General features: G+C 42.7%; 1 protein-coding gene across 2 annotated transcripts; it reads left to right on the plus strand.

The window, feature by feature from the left end:
- Positions 1 to 725: 725 nt before the first annotated feature.
- Positions 726 to 9,927, plus strand: Snrpb (small nuclear ribonucleoprotein polypeptides B and B1). Of its 2 annotated transcripts, none has more exons than XM_046433864.2 (7): positions 726 to 881; positions 3,494 to 3,645; positions 5,716 to 5,827; positions 7,538 to 7,690; positions 8,092 to 8,230; positions 8,551 to 8,676; positions 9,368 to 9,927. In XM_046433864.2, the coding sequence occupies exons 1-7, from the start codon at positions 879 to 881 to the stop codon at positions 9,376 to 9,378; spliced, it is 696 nt and encodes a 231-aa protein (XP_046289820.1). In that variant the 5' UTR covers positions 726 to 878; the 3' UTR covers positions 9,379 to 9,927. The 2 variants fall into 2 exon arrangements, with proteins under 2 accessions (XP_046289820.1, XP_046289819.1); XM_046433863.2 differs by having other exon boundaries at positions 9,515 to 9,927.
- Positions 9,928 to 17,811: the final 7,884 nt, after the last annotated feature.

The raw sequence follows: 17,811 nt of genomic DNA on the forward strand, positions 1-17,811 counted from the left end.
GGACCTCCATCATTCTTCTTCTATTTTAGTTTTAGAATGATCTTTTTCAAGTTGATTTTTGCTGAATTTTCTGGGGTGGAGGGGAGGAAATGTGGAGGCTGGGGGTGCAGCAGAAATTGGGGTGAGGTGGGTGGGAAGGTTGTGGACTTAAATAGGATGTCCAGATAAGTCTTCACTGGGGAAATATTTTTTAAGCTTGAATCTTTTCCTTTTTTGGATTGAATTCAGGGGGCCTAACCACTTAGCCATATTCCCAGCTCGTTTATTTTTTTATTTTGAGACAGCATCTCTTTAGGGTTCCGTGAGTTGCCGAGGCTGGCCTTGAACTTGCTGTTCTCCTCCCTGAGCCTCCTAAACTTGCTGGGATTTCAGGCTTGCGCCACCATGCCAGGTTTAAGCTTAAATCTTGAGGGTGATTTCTTTAGTATTACACATAGTTGGAGGCGTGGGAGGCTATTATTCCAGACAGTGGCAAAAGCAAATGCAGAGGTGCTGAGGCAGGAGCAGCGAAGCTAGATAGGAACAGTTGCTGTAGAGGAGAATGTCCGGGAGAGTGGTAGATGAGGACCGTTAACTGATAAGCAGGGGAAGAAAGGTGATTGTGACACAAGCCGCTCCAGCAGGCGTGCGTTCTTTGTTGTTAATACCACCACCCACTCTCCAGCCCAACCCACCTCCGCCTCCACCACCACGCGCAACTCCTCCCTCCGGTAGGAACTCAAGGGCTCTGTGCCGGGACCGGAAGTAGCTTTCTACCCGACCGCATTTTGCTGGTGGCTGCATTTCCGGTAGCGACGGCGGGAATCCGGTTGTTGGCGGGTGTCTAGGCCTCTGCGGAGGCGAATCCGGCGGGAATCGGAGCCATCAGAGCCGCCACCATGGTGAGAAGACGTGGGCTAGGGGCACAGGAGCTTTCGAGTCTGTTGTGGAGTGGGGGCCGCCGCGGGCAGGGGAAAAAGTTGTGGGTTGGAGCCGCTAATGGCGGCGAAGGCCGCGGCTACTCGGTCCGGGCCAAAAAGACCTGAACATTGACCGGCGGGACAGTGGGTAGGGAAGGAAGGCCGAAATCCGGGGTCTGAGGCCCGCTTGCTCGGTAGTGGCGAAGGTAGAACCGTGTAGGCACGGAGGGACCCGGCAGGCACGGAGAAAACTTTTGCTAAATAAATGTGTCCAGAGTTTCGGATCAGACCCTGAAGCCCCATACTAGAGAGGATCCCTTGTAAGGCCCAGACTTTTGAAAGGGGTGGGAGCCCGAAAAGCAGTTGCCCAAAGGTCTAGGGGATGGGGAGGAGGAAGCGGGAGGGTGAGATTGTTCGGAGGAGGAGTTCGACTCGATTGTTAAGTACACTTTTTATGTTTGCGTGTATCTGACTTCCCAGGCGCTGGGGCTGCACCATGAAATATTCACATTCCCTTCACCGAGTTCACTTTCTAGTAGAGGACGCGGATGATGGAATGCTATAGTTCAGTGTGGGGATGTAGCTTTAGGCGAGAGTAACGGAGAGGGGCGAGTAAAAATGCTTTCTCCAGTAGATGGTTTGTGGAAAATTGTCACTTTTCTCGGCGAAAATGGGAGAGAATGTTATAGACCTGGAGAACCTAAGAACAAAGACAGGACGACTGGAGGATGCTGGAGGGGAAAGGGAGAAGAGATGGGAGGAATTGGCAGGAACCTGGTTAGTAAGGGTCTTGCATGTTACTTTGTCTTGTTGGCGATGAGGCATGCCTTTGAAGGATTTAACCAGCAAAATATTAGGAACTTAGTTGGGTTTCGAAAGATGGCTCTGCTATGTATCAGATAAACTGAAAGGAGGGAAACCTAGTAGAACATTCTTTGGAGAATTGGCTGACAGTTTCAATATAGTTTGTCAGCTGTGTGGCGTGTCAAGTTATATGAGCTATCATGGCCTCAGTGGCCTCATCTGTAAAATAGGTATGATAATGCCCCCCCCCCCCCTTTTGGTACCAGGGATTGAACTCAGGGGCACTCGGTCACTGAGCCACAACCCTGACCCTGTTTTGTATTTTATTTAGTGATAGGGTCTCACTGAGTTGCTTAGTGCCTTGCCTTTGCTGAGGCTGGCTTTTGAACCTGTGATTCTCCTGCCTCAGCCTCCCAAGCTGCTGGGATTACAGGCATGTGCGAACATGCCTGGCAAATGGGCTCAGTTTTTTGAGGATTAAATGAGATAAGCAGTGCCTGACTACATAGTGAGCTTCCAGTGACAGCTGCTATAAGGTAAATAGACAAATGAATGTTGCCCTACAGGTTCAGATCCCTGTGGATAGAAGCTGTTTAAAATGACCATTTGAAGGGGAAAGAACCACATAACTTTGGTCTTCAGTGTAGCAGACAGTGCCTTAGGGGATTCAAAGTTCATTTATAAGGGTTCAGAAACATTCAAACTGAGATAAACAGCAAGCACTATGCCTGGTAAAAAAGGCCCTTGGATAGGGCTTAGGGCTGGCTTACAACAGTCAGATTGATGAGAAGCTGATTATAGAGATCAAATGCTGGGTGGTTTGTTTCTAGTGAGAAATACAACTGCCATGGCCACCTGACATTTCATATGTTGGGGGTCTATATAGTCTTTATTTTAGCAAGGCTACACTGAAAGCTAACTTGTGAAAGTAGAAGTGTTGGGTTAAGAATTAAGTGTTCTGTGATCTTAAAGACTTATTATGTGCCCAAACTGGTTAGTACCATGGCCACCACTCTCAGAAAGTCTTGGAGGCACACAAACAAACTTTTGATTTGGGTATTCCATTGGCCTCATTTCTAAGCTGATCAACTTTCTGGTAATAAGCTTCTTGATTAGATGTTTAGGGCCAGCCAGGCGTGGTGGCTCATGTCTGTAATCCCAACAGCTTGGGAGGCTGAGACCGGAAGATCTCAGGTTCAAAGCCAGCCTCAGCAACTTAGCAAGGCTGTAAGCAATCTAGTGAGACCCTGTCTTAATAAAAAATAAGAAGGGTTGGGGATATGGCTCAGTGGTTAAGTGCCCTGAGTTCAATCCCTGGCACCAAAAACAAAACCTTTTTTTTTTTTTTTTTTTTAATTTTTAAAATTTTTTTAGGGCTAGTCCTCCAACTTTTTACTCAGTTTTTAAAATGGGATTTGGATGTCCCATAGTCATAATCCTATAGTCTACGCAGATAGCTTATTCTCTAGGATAGGTAGATTTGATTAGTTTGGGGGCATCCTACACTATTCCCTGAAATGGACACAACATAGAGGCAATTTTAATATGAGAAACACTGGTTTTTAAGGGAATAGTGAAAGCAAATTACTGGACAGAGGTCAAGGCTGACATCAAACAGGGTAGCATGGGATAATTCCCAGGAAAGGGCTGTGGGTGGAAATTGAGCTAAGACTATTGGGAAAGATAAGATAGGCACATTAAAAATAAAGCTGTAGTGGAAGATTTTAGGGAGGCCCAAGCGTGTGTGAGTTCAAAAGAATTAGCTCAACCTTGCTGATTTCTCCTTGCAGACTGTGGGCAAGAGCAGCAAGATGCTGCAGCACATCGACTACAGGATGAGATGCATCCTGCAAGATGGCCGGATCTTCATTGGCACCTTCAAGGCTTTTGACAAGCATATGAATTTGATCCTCTGTGATTGTGATGAGTTCAGAAAGATCAAGTGAGGGAGAGGGCTGTTGGGGGTGGGGACTGGCGAAGGGGAGTGGATTGGGTGGTTGGGACAAGTGACATGTGATGAAGTAGCTAGTTGGTTCCTCCATGCTCTCCTGTTTTCGAGGGCAGACTTAAATGGGAACCTTGAACACTAAGAAATCTCCGTCCTTAGTTCAGCAAGTCTTGTTCTCTAGTTCTAGCAGAGTATAGGTTGTAAGGAGGGCTGCTAGGCTTTTTGTTTCTCTGACTTTGCGTGCCCCTGGGTACTGGGGTAAAGGGCTCTCATGTTCTCCCCACAGGTGTGTGAGGGGGGAGAGCTTGATTTTCTGGCCTCATTACCTATTTGTAAAGCTGTAGCCTAAAGGGCTCTCCTAATGCAGCCTGGTCTGAAACTGCTTTAAGAAGCCTCTGACCCTCTTCAGGGTAAGTGCTGTGCTCCCCATTTGGGTTTGGGGCCAGTGATTTTTATTGGCATTTTAGAGACAATCAGAGCTGTTTTCTGCTTTGCTATGTTATTGGCTAACTCCCTTAAGTCTCACCAATCTTAAGCTTCTGGCCAAACTGTTGTGTTGAGTTTTCTGTCCTATCGTACATTCAAAACATCTTGAGGCCCAAAGGGGTTATGTGACTTTATATTTTTTAGTTGTTGTTGGACACAATACCTTTATTTTATTTATTTTTATGTGGTGCTGAGGATCGAACCCAGTGCCTCATACATGCAAGGCGAGCGCTCTACTATTGAGCCATAACCCCAGCCCATGACTTTATATGCATACTTTTATCATATGCAGTGTCCATATTATGATGTCACTAACTGTAAATCCCCTTTAATTCTTTTGGCAGCCCTTGTGTTGTAAAGTCAAGAAGTGTAGTAGAATAAATGTAGAGATCACTGGGTGTAGTGGTGCTGCACGCCTGTAATCCCCACAACTTGGGAAACAGGCTGCAGGTTTGAGACCAGCCTCAACATATTGGCAAGGCCCTAAGCAACTTAGTGAGCCTGTCTCAAAATAAAAAATAAGAAGGGCTGGGGATGTAGCTCAGTGGTAAATCACCCAAGTTTAATCCCCAGTATACCACCCCCACCCAAAAACAAAAAAAAGTACAGATCCTTGAGTGCCCAGTATATATTAACAGAGAGGCCAGCAGATTGCTGGGAACTATCTCAATGGGTTCCCTTCTGTTTTTTAGGTGAAACTCGTGTTATACTTATAAACATGTTTATTGAAAAATATTTACCCATAAGATTTTCTTATGAAAAGGCAGTATATGCTTATTATTAAAAAATAAGAAAATATAGGCTAAAAGGGGAAAAAAAAGTTCATCCACAGAAAACCAGCTAACAGAATATAAAATGACAAAAATAAGTTGTGTTTTTTTTTTTTTTAAATCAGAATATTTTTGTCTTTATTTTGAGGATCTTGGCTTTGGCTTTCTCTCATCTGTCATCCCTCATACCTTTTCCTTATTCCATTGCAGTTATTTGTTTTAGTTTACATTTTTAATTTTGTTCATCTTTTTCTGGTTGTTGCTGTTTGGGATTTTCTGTTGTTTTTGCTTTTGAGGAATAGATGTGAAAATTTTTATTTCACATGAGAAAATTCAGCCTTTGTATATTTGAAAATTTTCTTACCTTTTCCTTTATCATTTTTTCTATTTCTGGTGTGAGATGAGGGACAGATATGAAGGCCAGTGAGGTTGAATCCGTCCTAGAAGGACATTGCATGGAAATGGGATATTACTTGTGGAATAGTTTAGGCTGCCTCTTGGCATTGGCAAGACCTTAAGGTAAGGAAAGGGCCTTCACAGTTAAATTGGAAAGAGCATCTGAGCCATGGCTGGACTTTATTGCCTCTTGTCCTGTCTTTTGGTCTGTGCATCTTCTTGGTTTGGTAGGAAAAGAGCAGCTAAGGGGTCACAATATGCAGCCTATAGAGACTGTCCAGAGGACCTGTTTACCATTTATCAGGAGATACAGCATATAAAGGAGATCTTGGAGGCCCCTAGGCAGGTGAACCTAAGCTTGACCTATTCTGTAATGCTTGCTGTTTTCTGTTTCTTCTAAACCTGTCTTTAGGCCAAAGAACTCCAAACAAGCAGAAAGGGAAGAGAAGCGAGTCCTTGGTCTGGTGCTGCTTCGAGGGGAGAACCTGGTCTCAATGACAGTAGAAGGACCCCCTCCCAAAGATGTGAGTCTGAGCCAGAAGCCTATGGATGAGCCCTGCATTGCATTGCATTCCTCATAGGCATCCTCTGGGCCCCGTACACCGTCCATCCCCCCACCCCCGTGTTTATGAATCTTTTTGTGGCGGGGTACCTGGGATTGAACTAAGGGGTACTCACCACTGAAACACGTCCCCAGCCATTTTTTTGTATTTTACTTAGAGACATGGTCTCACTGAGTTGCTTAGCGGCTCACTGTTGCTGAGGCTGGCTTTGAACTCTTTTGCTGCATTAGCTTCCTAAGTCTCTGGAATCACAGGTGAGCACCCACCATACCCAGCCCATTAGAATCTTAAAGAGGTTACCCTGCAAGTAAGAAGTAGAGAAGGATAGAATTGGAGTATTTCTGAATTAAAGCTTCCCTCTTCTTCAGTTGATATAGAATCATAGGAGGAGGTACCTAAGGCCATCTGTGTCACTTCTTAATGTGATGACAAAGACTAGGAGGATCTTAAAAATTCTTAACCCTCTAAAATAGAACACATCTATATTGTGTTTTTTATAATTATAAAATAATAGTGTTAATTGAGCATCTGCTGTGTACCAGGTACTTCAGTACTTTGTTTTAATATTGAGATATACTGTCTTCACTTTTATAATGAAACAAATTGGGGTTTAGTAACTTGCCTAAGGTGTCACAACTAGGAAATGGTGAAACTGACATTTGATCCCCATCGTGGTTATGTAAACACCAAACTACATTTATAAATAGAGCAGGCTTTAGAGAATCTAACCAAGTTTTTTTTCCCATTTTTTTATTTTTAAGACGTTAATAAAGAGAATAACCATACCCTATTTTTTTAACCCATGTAAGTATTTTTTATACTTAACATGTAATATGCATGTGATATTTTGCTATCTTGTGAGTTTGTAAATATTTTTCCACTTATTCTTTTTTGTAAGTCATATTAGTGACTCAAAGATATTTTCTCAAGAGAGTACAAAGTAATAGTTTATTCAAGCCATTTTCCCTTTTTTGGACTCTTTTTTTTTTAATATTTATTTTTTAGTTTTCTGCAGACACAGCATCTTTGTTTGTATGTGGTACTGAGGATCGAACCCAGGCCGCACCCATGCCAGGCGAGCGCGCTACTGCTTGAGCCACATCCCCAGCCCCTTTTTTTTGGACTCTTAAATTGCAACTTTTTTCAGCTATAAAATCTGCAAGAGATATTACCAACTTTTTTTTGTTCAAAGCATGTGTATCTATTCATAATGCTTGGTACTTCCAGTAGAGTTGGCTACTTTAGTGTAGCCCATTGTAAGTCTTTATGACCACAGACAGTTCTTCTATAACCCAGTCATTTACAGATGAGAAAACTTGAGTCTCAGAATTTGCCTACTGTTGCCCAGCAGGTGAGAGTCAGAACTAGGAGTGGATCTTATGTCCCTTTGTTGGCCAGGTGAAATCCTTCTGAATGGAACCTTGGGCTTTTACTCTGATTTCAATTTTCATAGGAGTGTATATAGTCAGTTATTGTCATTTTCTTCTAGATTTCAGTGGTGACAGGCAGGCATATAATGTTAGGTAGAGAGAGAATGGTATTAGCACGTGTGGGCAGGTAATATTTATAAGCTGTTTTAATGCCTTATAAATCAGAAATGTTCTTGGCAATGACATGCCAAAGTATACTTCTGATTCTTTAAGCCACTGAGCATATTTCTTTATTTTTCAGACTGGCATTGCTCGAGTGCCACTTGCTGGAGCTGCTGGGGGCCCAGGAATTGGCAGGGCTGCTGGCAGAGGAATCCCAGCTGGTGTTCCTATGCCCCAGGCTCCTGCAGGTCTTGCTGGACCAGTCCGTGGGGTTGGTGGGCCATCCCAACAGGTAAGGCATCGGGAAGCCCCCAGCTTAGGATGTATAAAGGGAGGGTCCCTAACTTGAGGAATAGTTCAGAATGACCATTGTATTATTGTTAGGCTATCAGTGTTTATTAAAATGAGGAGATACAGAAGGTGTCTTAACCAACTGTATTTGAGCAAAATGTTTCCATGACAATATTAGATATCATTGGTCTTATTTGAAAGTACAGGGCTTTCCTTAAATTGGATTAGGCATCCTAGAAGATAAAGGAAATGGATATTCAGGTTTAATTTGGGTGGGACGTCTGATGCCATGAGTTGTAGCTTTAGGAGATTTGGTGTCTGATATTTTACCAAGTTGGGGAAAAGAGTGGGAAGATGCATTGCACTGTATTGTTCTGCCTAACTCTTCTTGTGTCCTTTTAGGTGATGACCCCTCAAGGAAGAGGCACTGTTGCAGCTGCTGCTGCTGCTGCCACTGCCAGTATTGCAGGAGCTCCAACCCAGTACCCACCAGGCCGTGGGGGTCCTCCACCACCTATGGGCCGAGGGGCACCCCCTCCAGGTGAGGACCCCATAAAGAGAGCAGTGTGAATAGATACAATATGCTTTAGCTGGATTCATGATGAGATAGAACTTTGACTGAAACTGATGATGAGTTTATATGATTAAGCAGGATTACTCTGAGATCCAGCCTGACTGACTGACTTTGGGACTAGCTAGCTGAACAAGAGCCATTGGGATCCCCGCTCTTTGGCTCACATGCCAGTTTGCTAGTAGAGATTGAGGGTGGAGTGGTCCATCTGACTTGGTGGACAGCTTTGTTTCCAGCTACATTTTCCATACAGACATTTGAACTGTGTTCTTGGGGCTTTTCTTTTACAGGCATGATGGGCCCACCTCCTGGTATGAGGCCTCCTATGGGTCCCCCAATGGGGATTCCCCCTGGACGAGGGACCCCGATGGGCATGCCCCCTCCAGGAATGCGGCCCCCTCCCCCAGGGATGCGCGGTAAGTGCCTGCTGAGGTGATTTTGGCTTCTTTCCCTAGAGCCTAGGGCAGTGGGAAGTGAAGGGAAAATTGTATTTAGAGCATGTCCTTTGGGCTTTCTGGTTTTAAGTTTAAGGAAATGAACTGTTGGGGAGCAGCATTGTCCAGAAAGGATAGGGAAGAAAGAGCTGGCCTTGCCTCCCCTTTCAGAACAGTTAGAGTACCCAGAGTACTTCTCAGAGTCTAAGGCAGTGTCTTCAGGGTACTGATAAATAATGCATTCTGAGGATCCCTGATAAAGGCAATAAAGTTGTTATATGCCCTCTGATTTGATAGTATCTAGTAATGAAGAACTCTGGGCTTTGTGATATTATTTATTAAGTATTTCTGTTTAACTTCAGTTTGAGAAATACTGAGATAGTTACTACATGAACAGGGAAGTAGGCTCAGAGAAAGCTTAATTAGCATCCTGCTTCCCAGACCTGTGCTCTTTCCGAGCCATAGTGGCTATTAAGATAACCCACAGCCATAATCCCTATTTCTAGTTTGGGTTTTCCAGACATAGGAACCCAGTCAACCCCAGAGAAGTCCCCAGTTAACACCGTGTATGTCCCTCTCATTGCTTGGTAACTGCAGAATGTGGGAGGCTGGGCAGGGTCGGGGATCTGAGTTGCAGATCAGGCACTGACTAAACTTCTTACTCTTACTTCAGGCCTTCTTTGACCCTTGGCCACAGAGTTATGGAAGTAGCTCCACAGAGGCGTGGGCCCGATTCCCCAGGGCCACGTTACCACAGACCTGTTTGTTTGTTATGCTGTTGCTCGCGGAGTCTCACCGGATTGTCTGGTTTCCCTTACAGGGCCCCCTCCCCCGGGAATGCGCCCACCAAGGCCCTAGACTCATCTTGGTCCTCCTCAGCTCCTTGCCTGTTTCCTGTAAGGCTGTACATAGTCCTTTTATTTTCCTTGTGGCCTATGAGACTGGTTTATAATAAACTCTCAAGAGAATATTGTAAATGCACCTGATGTATCCATTTGTAAGCATCCTTTGATATATTGGGTGCTTAATAATTAGAGTCAAAAGGGTTGCCTTGGAAAAATTAGCCCTAATCTTAGTTGCTTCCCTGTAAAATACTTTACTACACCATTGCATCTGATATATAATAGTCCCATAATAAGAGATTTGCAAAATTGGACCATATGAAACATTTTGTCTCATCAAAACTCAAAAAACTTCAGCTTGTTGAAATAAACATTCATATGCTGTTGGTAAGGAGTGAATTGGTATATGTTCACTTGGGGAGACCCTCATCTAGATAGTTTGTTGGCACTTTATGAAGCAAATGCTAAAACCGAAAACCATATTTGGAGAGGAGCAACGGTCATGACTTTATCTTCCACACATATGTGTAATTAAATACAGTTTTTGAATTGTAGGATCTCCATGACTTCTTCCATCCATAGTTAGTAAAGCAAGCTTCAAGAGTACAGAAATAAGAGGTGGACACTTAGTTCTAAGTTCAGAAGATAGTTCTAAACACAAAGGAGATGTTAAAAAAAGCAAAAAGGCTAGTGGTGTGCCACTGGGGTGATAATGAGCTTCTCTAGGAATGTAAAATTGGTCAGTATAAAATCAATGAGTTGAATATACCACATCAGTAGAAAGCCACAAGATCATCTCAATGCAAAAATAACCTTTGACAAGATTTCAACACCCTTTCATAATAAAAAGTGAAAATAATCAGCAAATTAGGAATAGGGCATTTTCTAAACACAACAAAAGGGTTTATGAAAAACCACAGCTATCATCAAAACAGTGAAAGATGAGCTTTTGCCCTAGGTATTGTGTTGTACCCCTGCAATCCACTCAGTGGGCTGACAGGGCAGGAGGATTGCAAGATGGAGGCCAGCCTGGGCAATGTAGCGAGACCCCAATCTCAAAAAAGGGATGGGGATGTAGCTCAATGGTGGAGTGCTTCTGGGTTCAAGGACTTGTACTGGGGAGAGGGCAAGACAACTTTTCCCTTAATTTTTATTTTATTTTTTTAGGTACTATGGATTGAACATAGTCCTTGTGCATGTCAAGCAATCTCTACCACTTCATATCCAGTCTAAGTTTCTCCCTTAAGGTCAAGCTAAAAGGGTCCCCTCGTTCACCATGCTATTCAATGTTTGTACTGGAAATTGTAGGTGGAGCAATTAGGCAAGGAAATGTCCAAGAAGGAAAAATCTTTTTTGCAAATGATATGCTCATACATAAAAAATTCACAAGAAATTTAAAGCTAATCAATGAATTCAGATTTATAGTCTAAAAACTTTGTATGCACCAGTATCAAACAATCTGAAAAAGGAAATTAGAGGTAAGTCATGAAAATTCATTGGGATGAGGGCAGAGAGTGGACAACAAACCTAAAAAGGTAACACATGGATTAGAAGACAGTGTTAAGATAGTGTTACTCCCAAATCAGTACAGTATATTCCCTACAAAATTAACAGTGTCTTTAGGCAGAAATGGAGGTGCCACTTTTCATATGAAGGGCCCTGAATAGCCTTAAATGGCTTTGAAATAAATAACAAGTTCCAGATCTCAAAATTTACCACAGAACTATAGTAATAAAAACCATTGGCATTTAGGCATGAACAGATTCGTAGAATTGAGAATCCAGAAATAAGTCTTTGCATATATGTCCAATTGATTTTTTTTTTCTTTTAAATAGTACCAGAATTGAACTCAGGGCTTTGTGTATGTTGGACTGCTGAATACATTCCCAGCCCTTTTTAAATTTGAGACCAGGTCTTTCTGAGTTATTTAAACCAAGTTATTTAGGCTGGCTTGGTATTTGTGGTCCTCCAGCCTCAGCCTCCTGAATTGAGTAGCATGTGTCTCCACATCTGGCTTGGCCAATTGATATTTGACAAGAGTTCCCAAATCCACTGGGGACTTTTTTTTTTTTTTTAAGGCTCTCACTATTTTACTTAGGCTGATCTCAAAACTCTTGAGCACAAGGGATCCTCTTTCTTTAACCTCTTGAGTAGATGGGACTATAGGTAGGTGTCCCGTGTCTGGCTCAAAACTAGTCCAGGGGAGCAGAATCTGCAGCAAGTGGTTTTGGGACAATAGTAACCATAAGCAAGAGAATGAAGTTGGACATATTGTCACTTGTTAAAATGGATCAATAATTATTAAATACAAGAGCTAACCCTCTACAACTATTAGAAAAAAGTTGGTAAATCATTTCCTTGGATTTGGCAGTGGTTTCTTAGATTGAACACCCAAAGCACCAGAAGAAAAGAATAGGTCAATAGGACTTCATCTGAGTTAACTTGTGGCAAAGGTGATGAATGTCAAAAGACCCTTGGGGGAGACTTTACAAGTCTAATAAGGGTTTAATATCAGACTGTTTAAATGTAAAATTAAACAGGTAAACCCATTAGAAAACTAGCAAAGGGATTGAACAGACATTCTTCAAAGAGTTACAACCAAGCAAGGTAGTACACACCTGTAATCCCATTGACTTGGGAAGCTGAAACAGTAAGGTTGCAAGTTTGAGGCCAGCCTCAAACAAATTGTTCAAGCAGCTCAGTGGGAAAGCCTCCCTGGGTTCAATTCCCAGTACCAAAAAATCAAATGTGAAAGATTGTTCAACACCGTTGGTTGTTAAAAGAAGTGTAAAATCAAAATTGCAGTGAAATGCCACTTGACACCCACTAGGGTGACTTTTTTTTTTTAAAGAGAGAAAGAATTTTAATACTTATTTTTTTAGTTATTGGCGGACGCAGCATCATTGTTTATATGTGGTGCTGAGGATCGAACCCGGGCCACATGCATGCCAGGCGAGCGCACTACCGCTTAAGCCACATCCCCAGCCCGGGTGATTTTAATGAGAAAAAAAATAACTTAGTGGTGACATGGAGAAATAGGAGCCCTCCTATAGTGTGGTGGGAACGTGAAGTGATGCAGCAGCTATGGGAAGCAGTTTGGCAGATTCTGAAAGCTAAACAGAATTAGCATATCTAAATATATGTGGTATATGGTATACATTTGGTCTTGTCTCTGATTCCTATCAGGGCACCTAAAACTTGGGATTTCTGCTGTGATAGGAGGGTCTTGTTCTTCATCATGAGCCTCTTTGTATGCTTAGGCTACATGCTAATAAGGTGATTTAGGCCCCTAGATAGTCTCCAGATGGAAGCACTCACCAGGAAAACCAAGTGATTATAGACATTTGGAACTTCTAGCCCCAACCACCAGCCTCTGGAAGGCAGATCAAGCTCTATAAAAACAGAGATTTGGCAAGCTTTCAGGTTGCTGAGCATGTAGAGGGTGCTGTGTGTTCTGTTGCTGTGACAAAATACCTGAGAAAATCAACTTAAAGGAAGAAAAGATTTATTTATCCCAGTTCTGAGGATTGAACCCAGGGGCAGTTTATCACTGAACCACACCCCCAACCTTTTTATATTGAGACAAGGTCTTGTCAAATTGTCAAGGCTGGCCTCTAATCTGAGATCATCCTGTCTCAGCCTCCCAAGTCACTGGGATTACTGGCACGGGACACTGCACCTGGCGAGAAAAATATTTATTTTGACTAACGGTTCGAATTTTCAATCTGCTCACTTAGCACATTGTTTCTGGGTGCCTGGGGAGGGAGAATATCATAGTGGGAAGTATATGGTGGAATAAAGCTGCTCACCTTGTGGTAGGCAGCTCAGGATATACCCTTCAAGGACATACCCACAGTGACCTACTCCCATCAGATAGGCCCCCCCCTGTCCAAGTTTCCACCACTTCCCAGTAGTACCACCAGCTGGGATCACACTTTCAACATGTGAGTCTTCAGGGGACGCTTCAGATCCAAAGTAATAGGTCCCTGGAGATGGCAAGAGGCCCCTGGGTCCTTCCCCCATACCTTGCTCTGTGTACCTCATTTGGCTGTTCATCTGTCACAACTAGTAAATGCAAAAAGTGTTTCTTTGAGTTCTGTGAATTATCCTGGCAAATTGCCAAGGGGGGGGGGGGTGTTGAGAACTTTCATTTATAGATAAGTCTGTTAGAAGCACTAGGACTTTACTGGCATCTGAGGTGACAGACAGTCTTGTGGAACTGAGCCCTTAATCTGTGGGATCTGACACTTTGGTAAAATAATGTCTGAATTGAATTGAGTAATAGGGTACCCATTGGGTGCCTGCTGAATTGCTTAGAGTGTGGGGAATAAAATCTCATATCTGGTCACAGAAGTTATGTATTGTTTGAGGAGAGCAGGAAACAGGGAGTGTGGTGTTCTTCAGAATTGGTGTCAGAAATGCAACAGGGAAAAAGTCTGCTTTTCCTGAAAGCGTTGACTCCGGGCTTGAGCTTCCTTTGCTACCTTAAACTTTGGGTCAGATTCCTGCTCAGCACTGCACATAGACATATATTAATCATTTAAGGAGTGTCTAAAAACTGGTAATACTATGTAGAGAGCCCTAAATTTACTTCACCTCTGCAAGGCTGAAGACACCAAGATAAGAGTAATTAAGATATTTTCAAAATTGCAGGAACAGCAATTCTTGCAGTAAGATCGCCCTATGATAGAAACAGCCCTCTAAGTGGGAACAGTTACCCCATGATGGGAATTGACGCCATGCACCAAGGGGGGGGCAGTCATCTCATGATGGGACATGAACTGCCCCCTCACACAACACCCGTTTCCCTGGCGCCAGCAGAACCATTGCAGAACCACCTTCGAGATAATGATCCACCAGATCAGTTTGGCCAAGACTGCCCATGTGCACATGCTTCTTGACCCATGCTTTTGTTTCTTCCCTGACTTCCTGAAGCTCTTGTGACTACCCAGAAGACAGGGCTTAGAATATTGGTCACCCTGTTTCTTCCCAGTGTGGCCACACTGAATAACAAATTCTTTTTTAAAAAAATTTTTGGTAGTTGTAGATGGACAGAATGCCTTTATTTTGTCTATTTTTATGTGGTGCTGAGGATCGAACCCAGTGCCTCACGCATGCTAGGCAAGCTCTCTGCATGCTGAGCTACAGCCTCAGTCCTGAATAATAAATTCTTTTTTATTAGAGAGAGAGAGAGAATTTTAGTTTTTCGGTGGACACAACATCTTTATTTTATTTTTATGTGGTGCTGAGGATCGAACCCAGCGCCTCGTGCACGCAGGTGAGCATGCTACCGCTTGTGCCACATCCCCAGCCCATTAATAAATTCTTTAGCCACCATTCATCTCTCTCTGATTGAACTCTACAGGCAGCAGATGGCCAGATATAGTCTGTGGGACCCCTAGAATCACCCCTTTGGCATAAAATTCAAGTATCATCCAAAAGATGGTAACAAGTGTCCATTAATACATGAATAGATGAACAAATGTGGTTTATATTGACAATGGACTATTATTTAGCCATAAAAGTAATTAAATATTGGTAGATGCTACCACTTAGATGACCCTTGAAAACAATGTGTTAAGTAAAAAATTCCAAACATTAAAGAGCACCTACTGTATAAAATGCTTTTTTTCCTTTGGTAGGGTGCTGGGGATCAAACCCAGGGCTTCATGCACACTGAGCAAGCACTCTACCACTGAGCTATATTCCCAGGCCTATATGATTCCTTTTACATGATAGACAAATCTGTAGCAACAGAAATCAGGGGTGGGGACAGAGGAAATAGAGAGTGACGACTGATTGGGTATAGGTGACTTCATAGAGTGATGACAAAGATGTGACAGAGCTAGCGGCCACACAGGTTTTGAATACACAAACTGTTCATAATGGTTATGTTTAATTGTTGCTATGTATGAGAAGTAGAAAGTTCAGTGATTCATTTTTAGAATACAGTATTTACCCTGAAATGTAAAATTACTGGGGATGAAAGACAAAACAGCCAGAGGGGAAAAACAGCAGAGTGGAGAGTTCCCAGCAGTTAACTCACTACAGCAGCAAAACAAACAAACAAACAAACAAAAAACTCACTACAGCACAGTAGCCTGTGGATGTGGCAGATTCAAAGTTAAAGCACCTGAATAGCCCCTTGCTGAACAGGAGGTGGGAAAGAGGTCAACCTAACCAACAGAGATAGAAGTACCTCTGCTAAGTAATACCTTAGATGAAGAAGTATGAATGGCGTACCTGCCAGAATGCTGCACACAGCTCAAGAAGGCCTTCCTGGGCTGGGGATGTGGCTCAAGCGGTAGCGCGCTCGCCTGGCATGCGTGCGGCCCAGGTTCGATCCTCAGCACCACATACAAACAATGATGTTGTGTCCGCCAAAAACTGAAAAATAAATATTAAAAAATTCTCTCTCTTTCTCTCTCTCTCTCTCTCTTTAAAAAAAAAAAAAAAAAGAAGGCTTTCCTGTCACCAAGAGAACCAAGGAAGATGGAGACAACTAAAGGTGCATCTCTTTAAATAACCCAACAGGAGACAGAAATACCTAGGTGAAATCTGGGATGATTGTGCACCCCATAGTACTCAGCCACCTTGCACAGTAGGGGATAAGATCCTGATTGGGACCACTCTGGGTGTGCCTGTTCACCAGCTACCTGATTTTGCAAGACCGTCATTAAAGTCTGGTTTCTACTGCACCTTGCATCTCTGAGTCCGTTCTTTGGGCAGGTGAGAAGGCTGCTCACACCATGTGAATTTTAGCTCAATTTAAAAAGAAAGAAAAGCAAGTTTTGTTTTTTTTCCCCCTCATCAAGAGTTGACCAGGGATTTTGGTTGTGGGAGGATATACCCAAAGGAGGAAAGACTGAATGAAAATGGAGTCGGTGCTGGGTCACTGGAATAAGGACATCAGGGAGGTAGGTGAGTTTGGCAGTAGCTTTTGGTGAAAAGTCAATGGTTGGTTCAATATCAGGACCAATATTCTGAGCAGCATCAGTGCAAAATAGAGCTGAGGCAACTGTCTGGTTAGTTGCCATTCATCCGCCAGGAATGACCCAAAAGAGTTTTGTATTCCCAGCTGGAACTGAAAGGTAGGCACTCTTGGTTTTTATCTGTATGTAACAAGTATACTCACATAGGAGAAAAAAAAATAGAGTCACATTGCTTAGTGACTAACAGTGAAAATCCTCTTATGTCACAATTCTTGAAAATCCATTCAAATTCTCTTAAAGTACAACTTACATGGTTTGTGTGTACAACCCTATGCATAAAAATCTTAGCTGTTGAGAACCACTGATGAGAAGGAAGAACAAAAGGGAGAAGTCTGTCATCTACATCCCGGCATTCTGACCATTGTGTCTTTATGGTAGCTCCCAAGCCGCTGGTGGTGAGAGAAGTTGGAGGGGAGAATTAGAATGTACTCTGACACTCCAGTTTTTATAGTAGGCCCTTATATAGCCCTTAGTTCATTCTAGTAAGCTGACCTGTGGCTTTGACGGCTAATTAATAGGCATTAATAGGTTTGCTCTTATGCTAAACTTCCACTTGGTCAGAGCCACATGCATGACATTCCATAGTTTATGCATTCTGCTTTTTTTTTTTTAATATAGAGAACTGAATGTGTGGCTCATGCCTATTGTAATCCCAATGATTTGGGAGTCTGAAGCAGCCTATCTGAAAACAAAGAATAAAAAAATAAAAGGCTGGGGATGTAGCTCAAGTAGTAAAGCACCCCTGGGTTCAACTGCTTAGTGAATAAATAAATAAATAAATAAAATATATAAACATGCTAATTGAAGAATGACTTGAAAAAATATACTTGTAGGTCTAAATTAGTGCTAACCTATTTACTTTTTGGATTTGTGTGTGTGTATGTGTGTGTGTATGTGTGTGTGTGTGTGTGTGTGAGAGATGATGATGATTAAACTCAAGGGCACTTAACCACTGAGCCACATCTCCAGCCCTTTTTATTTTGATACATCATCTTACTAGGTTGCTTACAGCCTTGCTAAGTTGCTGAGGCTGGATTTGAACATGCGATCCTCCTGCCTCAGCCTCCCAAGCTGCTGGGATTACAGGTGTGAGCCGCCATGCCCAGCTACTTGTTGAATTTTATGATCTTTATATACAACTTCTATTTCTTTCTTTTATATTTTATTTGTTCTAATTAGTTATACATGACAGTAGAATGCATTTTGACATATTGAACACAAATGGAGCACAACTTCTCATTCCTCTGGCTGTACATGGTGCAGAGTCACACCAGTGGTGTAAT

This window comes from Marmota monax, unplaced genomic scaffold (genome assembly GCF_021218885.2).
Source record: "Marmota monax isolate L192 unplaced genomic scaffold, Marmota_monax_Labrador192_F-V1.1 WCK01_AAM20220418_F8-fsc00014, whole genome shotgun sequence".
Taxonomy (NCBI): Eukaryota; Metazoa; Chordata; class Mammalia; order Rodentia; family Sciuridae; genus Marmota; species Marmota monax.

What these genes read in the sequence shown, in the direction of transcription:
- Snrpb (XM_046433863.2), top strand. An exon ending in AAGGACCCCCTCCCAAAGAT is followed by an intron (nt 5,828 to 7,537) that starts GTGAGTCTGAGC and finishes TTTATTTTTCAG; the next exon opens with ACTGGCATTGCTCGAGTGCC. An exon ending in CCCTCCCCCAGGGATGCGCG is followed by an intron (nt 8,677 to 9,514) that starts GTAAGTGCCTGC and finishes TTTCCCTTACAG; the next exon opens with GGCCCCCTCCCCCGGGAATG.